Source organism: Myotis daubentonii, chromosome 18, assembly GCF_963259705.1.
Source record: "Myotis daubentonii chromosome 18, mMyoDau2.1, whole genome shotgun sequence".
Taxonomy (NCBI): Eukaryota; Metazoa; Chordata; class Mammalia; order Chiroptera; family Vespertilionidae; genus Myotis; species Myotis daubentonii.
In genome coordinates, this window is record NC_081857.1 from 40,998,457 (window position 1) to 41,010,625 (window position 12,169).

Here is a 12,169-nt window from a genome sequence, read left to right on the forward strand (position 1 = left end):
CTCACTTTGTCGTATGTGGAGTTCATTTTCATTGCTATACCCTGTCTTTGGCACTTTGTAAAATAACATCTGAACCCGAGATAGCTTCCTTTTCTCATGAACACCATCACGTTTAAAAATCTCCTCCTCCCCCTGGTGCAAATAGCACACTGATTCTCTGATTTATTATTGATGCATTCATGTTCATTTCTTAATGGAATTTTCCAAAACTTGACATCAATTTTGCTTTATGTAAAAACTAAGATATTTATCAGTTTTGGTGGCCAAAAGTGAAATTTCAAAACATAAAATATTATCCAGTAGAAACAACAGAAGTTTCTTGAATTTTCTAGTTATTAATTAAATGCTATCAGAAGCAAAAAGTTCTGTTGTTTGATCTAAAATTTTTTTGATATATCTTGTATTCAATTTAATTATTTTAATTTAAAATGTTAAAGCTCAGAAAAGTAATGTGATAGAATTAGAATATATTATTTGGATGTTTATTTCTGCTCAACACTTACATCCTAGTATTATCAATGTAATTAACCCTATATGACTATTCTTTTTAAATTTTTATTTATTTTAGAGAGGGAGGAGGAAGAGAGAAAGAGTAACATTGGTTTGTTTATCCAATTATTTGTGCATTCATTGGTTGATTCTTGTATGTGCCCTGACCAGGGGTCAAACCAGCAAGCTTGGCGTATTGGGATGATGCTCAAACCAATGAGCTACCCGCCATGCCTATGTGATTATTCAAATGGTTTCTTAATTACTACATATGAAGCACTTTAAAGTTATGACTGAATTGTTACTGCATAAACAATCTGCTATTTTTTAGACTGACTATCTCTTTATGTTCTTACATTGGGAGCTTAGTGTTGAAAAGGCGCTGGTGAGCTGGGGGTGGAATTGAAAGATCCTTTTCACTGAGTTCAGTTGTCATGGGAACAGAGGCAGGAGAGGCCCTGTCTGATGGTGTCCCTGTCTCACAGATGAGGACACAACTGTCCTCCTTCCCTTTGCGTCACCGCTCCCCCCTTTGCGTCACCGCTCCCCCCCTTTGCGTCACCGCTCCCCCCCTTTGCGTCACCCCCCCCCTTTGCGTCACCCCTCCCCCCCTTTGCGTCACCGCTCCCCCCTTGGCTAAATGCTGACTGAGCGTTGTGAGACCTGTCTCTACTTTTAGTTTTGCCCACATAGCAAATTTTAAAACCTTTTAATAGCCTTTTCAGCCCATCTCTTCGTTCTGCAGAGCTTTGGGGTGCAGGGGGAACAGTTGTAAGGACTTTGGTTGCTTCTTGGGTGGTTTTCCTCCTGTGTGACTCTTGGGCAAACACGGGCGCCAGATGCTTGGAGCTGTGTGCACCTCCCTTCCCATGCTGTTCCCATGTGCTTACAGCCTGTCTGTTGGCCCAGCCAAGCCCAGTCTCCAGAGAATGACTCAGTTGGCCAGGGTGGTGATTCCACTTCCTACAATCCAGATGTGGCGGACTCTACCTGTGTCACCGTCATAGAAACTTTTCATTTTTCTCTTTCAAAAAAAAAATATGCTTCTGTGTGACAGCCAGATAGAAATGCACTTCCGATTTTAATTTTCTTCAGCATCTGGAGTAATGTCATTTGCTGTAGATTACAGGTTTCTGATATCAGCTTTGATTCTGGCTGGATGCTTCCTCATTTTCATTTTGGAAAACTTATTTCTAGTCACAAATCAATGAAAAAAATAAAGGGCAAGAAAAGCGTATCCCTTAGTCATGCTGCACTCTGCTTAAAAAGGGGTAGCCTGTTTCCATAGAATATATATTTGCTACAGATGGATTTCTGCATTTGAACGGTTTCCTCAAAACAGAGATGTGTATCAGCACAGGGCCTGAGGATTTAATGCATATTTTATGACAAAAGGCATACAGAGCCATTTGCTATCAACCTGAGCAAGGGTGTTATAGAATGGGGCAAAATGGTGGCATGCTGAGTAATGACAGTTTAAAATTATAACATTCCTGCTCTACAGAATTTATACTATTGCATATTAATTATGACTTTCTAGAAGGAATATGGTGTAGCCTTGATACGAGAAATACAGATTTATCCATTTGATGTAGGCGTGTCGTAACATTTTATTTACTTGGAATTTTGTCCTATTCACAAGCCTTTAAGTGGGACATTACTTAACATTTACACAACATTAATTTCTTCTTAAATAATTGCTCACTTATTTTGTGCACACCTGCCTGTAATACACAAAAGGTAATTTGCATATGAACTTTTGACAAATGAACATAGATGTGTTCTCTAAATGAAGAGCATTTTGTAGTAAAAACTTGTCTTTAAATTTTAACAATTATTCAAACCCATCTCTTTGCCACCTGTCATTTTCCTCACTTGAAAAAATGGAAATAATCCTTAAGAATCTAGTTTAACTTTATAGTGGACAAGGATTAAAACACAACCACAGAATATGCAGAGGGTGACTAGAAAAATAGTTTTTTTTCCCTCTAGTTCCAATTTCTGTGGTCTCACCAGGGGTTAACGTGGTGGCTCAGAAGATATTTTGTGCATGGTCAATAGATTTCCTGTGTTTGTGTACTTCTTAGAGAGAGATTAATTTGTTGTTTATTGTTCCACTTAGTTATGCATTCATCGGTTGATCCCCTGACCGACCAACCTGTGGTGTATCGGGACGACGCTCTAACCAATTGAGCTACCCGGCCAGGGCCTGATTTCCTGTGTTGTTGTTTTTTCCAGCTTTATTGAGCTATAATTGACAAATAAAAATCATATACATTTAATATGTACAATTTGATGTTCTGGTACAGGTATGCTTTGTGAAATACCTTGCTACTCTCTCCTTGTATGAGTTCGACTGTTTAAATTTCACACCTAAGTGAACTCATGCAGTAGACTATACTGTTTCATGTAGAAAACATTTGATTTGAATGGCAAACTACTTAAGATTTATTTTGAGGATATGAATAATGAATAATGACAGAAATATCACATATATCATCCCATCATACGCAGATGGCTGAATGATTCATTGCTTTGTAAATAATATAAATACAATATTATTTCAATAAATATTACTTGTACGATTTATTTAAAAACTGGAAATATTTGCTACTCATCTTGAGAAGAAAATAACTTACACAGAGTGAAAGTACTTGATGTTTTCTGTCGTTATGCAGATAATTCATGAAGTTAAAATATGTGCATATTTTCATCAAGGAAGGAATTATATACATAAGATAGCCTTGCCCTGGGATTCTGTTTCTATTTAATGTAATGCATTTCAAACAAATGTATGAGCAATGGGAATATTTGAGAGAGTAGAGTTAAATGTTAAAGAGCATTCAGGCCTTACATTTTTAAAAACTTTAGAACCGTTTCTGCCTCAGAATTGCTGGTACCTCTGATCTGGCGGATAAACATGAATGTACTGTTATATTCTCTCGGATGATTACTTGAATAGAATATTATTTGCCAGCATTCTAAGTTCAAAGAATTAGTAACAGGCTTTCCTAACTAAAACCTATTAGTCTTGGAGGCTTAGTTACCAGTCTGCTAAGGGAGAAAAATAACCATCCAAATTAATAATAGGCACATCCTCAAAGGGAGCAGTTTTAATTGGTATCTATGTGCCTTTATGCATCTTATGAATACATCCTGTTTCTATGTTCTTTAGGCCTCTACTAAATACATTTCACAGGAGAATCAAAATACGACCAAAAGATTTGCTTTTTGTCAGTGATAAATTAAATTCACATTTTGCTACAAAAATACCTGAAATTGTTAAATCCATAGACTTAATTGTATGAACAGTGACGGAGCACAAATACCCACTGGACTGGGAGCAGCGGCTGTCTGTCCTGTGAGGCTGGTGGCACCCGGGGTGAATGGCCTGCCTGGTAACTAACCAGTGAGAGTCGTAGCTGTGGCCTCTCCCCTGAGAAGGAAAAGTCAGTCACAGGAAAAGTCTCTTGGCCTTTTAGAGACGAGACTGACTGAAGGCTGGTCTCAAACATCGCGGCCGTCACTGAAGGCGGTTTCACAAAGGTGAGCCCTCACGTCCGTGCCCTGATGCTCACCCGATCTCTCCGTTTCAGGGTGAACCTGGAGAAGCGGGAAACCCAGGGCCGCCCGGGGAAGCAGGCACGGGGGTAAGTGCGAGGGCCTTTCCTCCGGGGGGCGGCCAGGGGCTCCCCTGAGCGTCTGTGACACGTGACCCACTCCTCGCCGTCACTCAGCTGTTTCTGTGCCTTTCCATTAAGAAAAGCAGGCGTGCGGAGCGTGTCTGTGGGATACTTCGTCACGTCCTCCGCATGTTTTGATTAATGTAGACGTCGCATGAGTCACATTTTCCTAAGGCAGAGCATTCAGATTTGAGCTGTTTATCGTCTACAGTTTGGTGGTGGGTTGTCCACAAGAGAAATAAACAGACCAACATGCTACATCAAAAAAAAGTTTAAATTGCGTTAAGATGGCCGCGTTCTCACTGAGATCCGTTTAAACCTGGCGTGAGTGTGGCCCCTGGGGGAAGCCTTGGGAAACGTCTGGACAGGTGTTTGGTGGTGGCGCTTGAAGGCAGGGAGGCTCATTCATTACAGCGGGGGAGCTGTTCTGCATCGCACAGTTCCTAGCCCAGCGCCCTGCAGCCCAGAGCCCGCTGCCCCGACGTGCAGGCTAAGACCCTGGTTCACACACGGAAAAGGCTCCAGGGCTCTCCTCCAGTGGGAAGCGAGCTGGAGCGTCCCGAGAGCACGGACGGGACCCTCGGGTGTGGCTCTCACTCTGTAAGAGCGCACGCTGCGTGGCGACCACTGCTTGGGTTGTCACTAGCATGGTCCTCTCTTTCGTATGCCTCCTCATCTGGTCATGCAAGGTGACCCCGTTCCCAGTAGGAAGCCTGGGGAACCCAACGCATTGCCAGAAGCCCAGCCAGGAAGTGGCAGCTCGGAGTTCAGTGCAGGTCTCGCATTTCCGAGGCCCACATCCTCCCTGTCTGAGGAGGAGGCTAGATCTCCAGCGTCCTCGAAAACTACAGTTCGAGCCGCGCTTGGCTTATGGATGAAAACACCTGAAAGCTGGGGACACGTTTGACTTGGAGCTTGTAAGGTAACCGCTCTTCTCCTGCTGTGTAGGGCCCCAAAGGAGAACGAGGCGAGAAAGGGGAAGCAGGGCCCCCCGGCGCGGCTGGACCTCCCGGCGCCAAGGGGCCGCCAGGGGACGATGGCCCGAAAGGCAACCCGGTAAGTGGGTCCCTTCCAAGTGGCACCGAAGCCAAGGCCACTTTGGAGCTTTTCGCAGGAAGACGAGAAGTCATGAGACTGACGGGTCCTCATTGCAGACACTCCCCCCAGCCTCCAGGGACTGCCTTCACTTGTAGCAGCGCTAAGAGAAGAAGGGAGACATTCTCACAGGGACATACCATGACTTGTACCTCGTAAACGTCAGAATACCTAAAAAATAGTTTTCATTTATTTCCTTCCCTCCGGACACATCCTTCTAGGGTCCTGTTGGTTTTCCTGGAGACCCAGGTCCTCCCGGCGAGCCCGGCCCTGCGGTGAGTAACGTGGAAAATAACCCGGGGGAGGGGGGGTGTTCCCAGTGTGTCTGTGGCTAATAGTTACAGAAAAATATAACCACTTACCTCAGAGGGAAGGGGGAGGGGTGGGGAGAGATTAAGTAAAGAACTTACATGCATAGTGCATAGCCCATGGACACAGACAATAGTGCAGGGAAGGTCTGCGGGGGACCGTGGGAGGGAAAACGGGGGACATCTGTAATACGTTTCATCAACAAAAATAATTTTATTAAAATTTGATGCGGTCACAATTTCACAAATCTTTATGGAAAGTGTGAGAGATACCATAGTCCTTAAAAGAACAACAGAAAGAGCAGAATACTGTGTCCTCCTGGTAATAATTTAGCTCAAGGACTAGGACCGTATACTGTACCCTTTTCTCAGATCAAAGTGAATCAACAGTGAGAAATATTGGGCTCATTTTCTGTTCCCGTTACAGGGTCAAGATGGTGTTGGTGGTGACAAGGGTGAGGATGGAGACCCCGGGCAGCCGGTGAGGAAGCACACACTTTTATTTCATCTTTACCGAGCCTCGAGGCATTTAAGAAAATCAGAAAGAACATTTTTTTCTGAAAGAATTATCAGTTATATTTCAATTCCAGTTAAAAGGCAAACTTACATGGAGTGTTTCTAACTCGATGTGATTTAAGAAATATAAGCAAAGCCTTCATAATAAAAAAAAAATGTAGTCACAGCAGGTTCTGCCTGACTGCATCAGATTCAGCTGTCCATTCGTGTTACTCTAAGTCGTTTGGAAATCACACACGAGACCAGAAAGGAAAGCCAGGTTCAGGCCTGTCCGGCGCATGCACTCCGGTTACTGGCTATCTGCTGCTGCTGCTGGTAATGACACAGGAGTGGGCTGTGGCCACGTGTGGCTGGTCAGGGCGGGCACGGGCTCGAGCAGGAGCCAGAGACACGCGGCTCCCCGAGCACAGCTCCGTGTCCAGAGCGCCCCCCTGGAGATCTGCCCGCGGGGCTCGGGCTCATTCTGTGCAGGTGGCGCCGGGCCGTCGCCGGCAGGTGCCTGCTCCTGGGCGTGGCGATGCTGGCGTGGCGCAGGGAGGGTGGACACGCATCGTTCCATGGCTGCACAGATGTATGCGAGCGGAGTGGCATTGCCGCCCACGCGATTCTATAGTCAGCACGTCTACTGGATGCTTGTCAGAGAGAAATGAGCACTTTCTAAAGGAACACAGTATTTCTGACCGCTTTCTTCCGGCTCTGAGGCTTCCCCAGGTAGCTGCCTACAGTCCCTAAAGGCAGGCGCAGTCACTGGAGAAGGGCGGGGACTCTCCAGGAGGGAGATGTGGGAGACGAAGCAGGAGGGTTGGTTTCAGTCCTGATTCTGAAAAATGCTGTGGCCGTAAAACAGCACCCAGTGGCTTTAATGTATTTTTCTCATTTTACAGGGTCCTCCCGGCCCCTCTGGTGAGGCGGGCCCGCCAGGTCCTCCTGGGAAAAGAGTAAGTTTTTAAAAAGATTTATTGGAAACCTCTACGCGTTACCCACTATGTGTGTGAATTCATATACTATTTATGTAAGCAGTGCATTAGAATGACGCTGAGAAATGTACGTCCTGGAGAAGAGGGCGATTTCTTAAGTTTGCCAAAATACCTCTGGAACTGGATCACACTCGGGCCGACAGGTCACAGTGAGGGCAGCTCCCCTGTCTGTGCAGCCGCCTCTGTGTAGCTGTCCTGGGCTGTTAGCGTCAGCTCCAGAGCATCCCAGAGAGATGGACTGTCACAGGCCAGGGCTACCTAAGAAACTGTGAAAACCTGGACGCAGGATCCAGGGAATGGGCCCGGGAGCCATCAGCAGGAAACGTTAGATCGCTTTCCATGGGCACACGTCTCTGATTTGGAAGCAGAGCCCTTGTTGAGATGTTGGTTCCAGCAGGTGCTAGATTTCCCTCCCTGTCCTTACTGCTGTGCTGTTTTATAACAGCTTCTGTGGACCCGCCTCTTGCAGCAGTTAGGCCTGCTCCGCCTCTAGTCTCTTTGCCACATACTCTGTGCGTGGATAGGTGGGAAACACCAAGTATACACTGAGTGGCCAGATTATTATGACCACCTGATGTTTGTAGGCAAATCAGCTATAATTTCGCGCTGAAGTTGCAAGAGGGCCAGACCACTATAAACGTCTGAACAGCACAACATACCTAAGTATCGTTGCTGATCAAGTTCATCCTGTCATGGTGATGGCGTATCCCAATGGAGATGGCTTCTTCCAACAAGACAATGCGCCATGCCACAGTGCTCATACTGTGCAGGAGTGGTTCCAAGAACATGAGGGAGACTTTACCTTGCTTAGGTGGCCCCCACAATCACCAGATCTCCATCCAATTGAGCATTTGTGGGACGAAGTTGAAAGAGCCATCAGGCAGCTGGTTCCACAACCATCAAATCTCACAGACTGGACAGTGCTATTCAGGCATGGTGTCAGATTCCTCACATCACCTTTCAACATCTCGTGGAGTCAGTGCCAAGAAGAATTGCCACAGTATTGAAGGCAAAAGGTGGCCCAATGAAGTACTCTTGGGGTGGTCATAATAATCTAGCCACTCAGTGTATTTCTTGGGCTCGGTCTCCCTAAGAAATCCAAAGGGACCGAGCTGTTCCCCCCTGGTAGCTTAATTTTAGGGGCATTTTCACACACCCATCTTTGTAGACAGAGTGTAGTAGGTTTTCCTTTGGTCTCCCAGCAACATAAATGTGAGTTGATATTTACAGACATTTCTCTCTGACAGAAATGAATTTGGTTTGTAGTAAATATCTTCTTGGAATGCAATTTCTCTTCATTGACCAAGTGCCCCTTTTCCCTTCCTCCTCTCACTACGCTCCTTCAGTCACCAGAACATGAAAGCTTAAGTAAGCTTTGTCTCTGCTTTGTGACAGCAACATTCCTCCTCTCCTCGGTCTCCCCACACTGGAGACCCGGAAAGACAGACCAACAGCCATTAGCTCCAGCACCCCAGTGCTGAAGGAGCAATGGCAAGACATGCGTTCACACGTATTACCATTTTTTCCATGAGTGAATCCTACACAGAAGCCTTCCTAATAGAATATTGATCAGAATGTGGCAAGTGGCAGTGATACTGACATTCAACACACTAACAGTTATTGAACAAGTAGGGGAATTAAGTTGTCATTTGTAGTACACGGACACCCTGTCATGCATTGGTAATACTTGAGAATAGAAGTGTATTTCCTTCAGGCACTAGAAGAGTGTGTAGCTGCTGTCAATAAGCCGTGAAATGCTAAGACCCGAGTTAGCCTCACAGCTGTTCGAAAACCAAGTTTGTTCCATGCATTTTGCTGAGAAATAATTTCTGGAGCTGATTAACATAACGTAAACATGACAGCCTTAAAAAGCACCGTCTCCACTCCTTCCCCCAACCTCAGTCTCAGCCCCTGACTCTGAGCACAACTCATTGCAAAAACTGAAATAAAACAAGAGAGTCTGGGGAAAATGAATGCAATTTTCTTGAGATCACTCATTTAAGCTTTCAGGACTTGTGTCTGAACTGGTGCAGAATATTCCATCACCTGGCATCGCATGCTTGTTAAAGTAGCAATACAAATTCAATTAACGAGTGGACATGAAATAAATATTCCTCAGTAATTGTCAGTTTTACAGGCCTTAGAATAAGTTTATTACGGATACTTACGTGTGGCTCTTACTGTGGCGGCTCTCACAGCCGGACCCCTGTTGGTGTCGAGTTGAAAGGTTTCTAGGAAATGCCGAAAGTGAAGACATGAATAATGCGGCACAGTTATTAGGCACAAAATGTAAATATCATGGGGATTATAATGCCTTATTTCTAGCTCAGAACATTTTCTTTGATACTCTGAATATGAGGTTATGCAACATAAATGCCTCTTCTCTACATCAGTTGGCCACAAGACTTAGGAATGCCGAGAGTTTTATGTCCCAGGTGACCCTGTAAGCGCAGAGGAGGTCTGACTGTGTGATGTTTGCAGGGCCCTCCAGGAGCAGCAGGCGCAGAGGGACGGCAAGGGGAAAAGGGCGCCAAGGTAAGGCCGGCGGGGTAGGTCTTACGTATGCAAATCTGATGCCTACACGGCTTTGCATACACAGCCAACGTCTAGATTGACACGTTTTTTAGACTTCACACTTCTCATGAAATAACAAGACATGTTTCCTCACTGGTCACGTGTGCCCGTGTTGTATTTTCTAACAGGGGGAAGCAGGTGCCGAAGGGCCTGCCGGGAAGACTGGCCCAGTTGGTCCTCAGGGCCCCGCCGGGAAGCCTGGTCCGGAGGGCCTTCGGGGCATCCCCGGGCCTGTGGTGAGCATCTGTGATGTTTTGTCTTTTTAAAAACACACACACCACAATTCTAAATGAAAATGTTCGTGTCAGCACTATTTTATAAATTAGAGTGTGGATGTTTGAAGGGAATTTGGGAAATATGTAATAATGAAAATCTTAAATATTTCAGTATGTCATCTATTTAATTAGTTCATGGTGTAATTTTAACTCATAAAGGCAGAGTAGAAAACGAAACCCTAAGACAGTGATGGCAAACCTTTTGAGCTCGGCGTGTCAGCATTTTGAAAAACCCTAACTTAACTCTGGTGCCGTGTCACATATACAATTTTTTTGATATTTATTTTATATATTTAAATGCCATTTAACAAAGAAAAATCAACCAAAAAAATGAGTTCGAGTGTCATAGGTTCGCCATCACTGCCCTAAGATCACAAATATGTCATATTTTTATACCTAGCGCGTGCATCCGTGTGTGTGTGTGTGTGTGTGTGTGTGTGTGTGTGTGTGTGTGTGTGTTGCACGCGCCTGTGCCTGTAGACAAACGCCACACAAAGGGAGAAGCTTCGAGATTGCTTACAATTGTAGGAGTTCTCCATGTGAGGGACTCCACAGGCAATGTTTGCTTGCTTCCAAAATTAAAAGAATATGTTTCTGTTCATTTAAGAAATTAATCCTGTTTATGTTTCACAGGGAGAACAAGGTCTCCCCGGAGCTGCAGGCCAAGACGGGCCGCCCGGTCCCTTGGTGAGTAGCACCCTTCCTGTTAGGAGGGGAGAATTCCAGAAACGAAATCGTTTATGAGCTACAGTTTCCGTTATTCTAGCTTATAACCTGCTCTCTATTTTGTGCAACATTCAAGGAAGTGTCTTACACTGGAGAAGAGGGAAATAAATCTAACTGATAGGTTCTTTTGAAAATATGCCCCATGATTAGAAGATCTTTCCTTTGTTCTGTCCTTGGATGAAAAAAATGTTTCCCCTCCGAATAAAATGCCACCAGTGGCCCGGCCAGGTCTTTTCCAAACGCAGACAGTTCCCCACATGCGTGCGGCTGCCTGCCTTTCCGGGCCCTGCGTTCAAAAGAGCAGCGCTGGCCCAGTCCTGAAGGCTCTGCGAGTGACGCTCACTACTTTAAATAAGCAAGGACTTCCATATAGTAACTTAAATTCTACAAAAAGCTGCTGATCATGAATATGTTAATCATCTCAGAGACATTTACATACTTAGAAAGCCATTAAACTGGGTCTCACAATCTTAATTATTCTGGGAATTGGGGTCATTCCTTTTAGTAAAAATGTCACCAGAATTTCCTCTAACATGAGTGTCTTTTAACTTTCTCTGAAAAGTTAAAGATCAGTTATTTTAGTGACTGAATAAAAGTTACCAAGTTTTGAGTGACTTCAAGCAGGAGATTATCAAGTCAGCGCGCGACCTGACCTCACAGGCTGTGGGCCAGCCCTGCCCCGCCTCCCCCCACCTCCCCCCACCTCCCCAGCGTCTGCACTATTTGGGAAATATTCTCCATGAATACGGGCTGCTCCTGGCTGCAGAGTCCGACCTGGAGAAAGAAAGCACTTTGCCTTAATGCCACCCTAAAATTCGCCAGGGATTTTTTTCTTGTTATTTCAGATTTTTCCAGTAAGTATTCTGACCTTTTTCCTGGATGAAATAAAAAACATCAATCATGCGGGAGACTTCCTCTGGCTAAATGGTTATATTAAAAACAAACCAGACAGGCCACCAGGAGGCGGCTCTTAGGTAAACATGGTTTACAGAGCGAGGGAGGGGCTGACCTCCTCAAACCCATTCCCATTCAGGCCCAGTGTGGCCGAGAAAGGGTCAGATTGAGAGCTTGGGTGCCCACCCGTCTCCGGCTGCTTGTTTTAAGGACATATTGTTGCTTTTTCACAGCGTTTGACTGTGATATCTAATTTTAATGAAGATGCTGCTTGGTCCTCAGAAGGTGAGAGCAGGAGAAGTCATCTCTAGGGTATCTTTCATGGCCGTTTAATGATCTTTCAGACTCAGCTAACCGAGATATACGTTTGTGGGCAACTCTTTTGATCTGAGCGAGGAGGAGCGGATCATGGTTAAGGTCACTGAGCCTGGAGCCAAGCTCCCCGGTTTCGAAACCAAGCGCTCCCACTGCCTGGCTGAGCGGCTTTAGGAAAGTTCCTGGTCTGTAACATGAGAACATTCACAGCCTCTGTTCTGGATGTGAGGGTGTTTAATGAACTATTGTAGTTTTTGAAGGCAGGTGAGCATCTCTGTTTTGGGCCTAAGCTTTTATTTGTGTTTTATTCACTCCAG

General features: G+C 45.1%; 1 protein-coding gene across 1 annotated transcript in view; it reads left to right on the forward strand.

The window, feature by feature from the left end:
- The window catches only part of COL11A1 (collagen type XI alpha 1 chain), a 143,226-nt gene that overhangs the window by 118,751 nt on the left and 12,306 nt on the right, over positions 1 to 12,169 (forward strand). The window contains exons 50-57 of the mRNA XM_059673716.1: positions 4,086 to 4,139; positions 5,121 to 5,228; positions 5,489 to 5,542; positions 6,003 to 6,056; positions 6,976 to 7,029; positions 9,550 to 9,603; positions 9,771 to 9,878; positions 10,551 to 10,604. Of these exons, the coding sequence (XP_059529699.1) occupies positions 4,086 to 4,139; positions 5,121 to 5,228; positions 5,489 to 5,542; positions 6,003 to 6,056; positions 6,976 to 7,029; positions 9,550 to 9,603; positions 9,771 to 9,878; positions 10,551 to 10,604 (540 nt within the window). The remainder of the gene's footprint in view (positions 1 to 4,085; positions 4,140 to 5,120; positions 5,229 to 5,488; positions 5,543 to 6,002; positions 6,057 to 6,975; positions 7,030 to 9,549; positions 9,604 to 9,770; positions 9,879 to 10,550; positions 10,605 to 12,169) is intronic.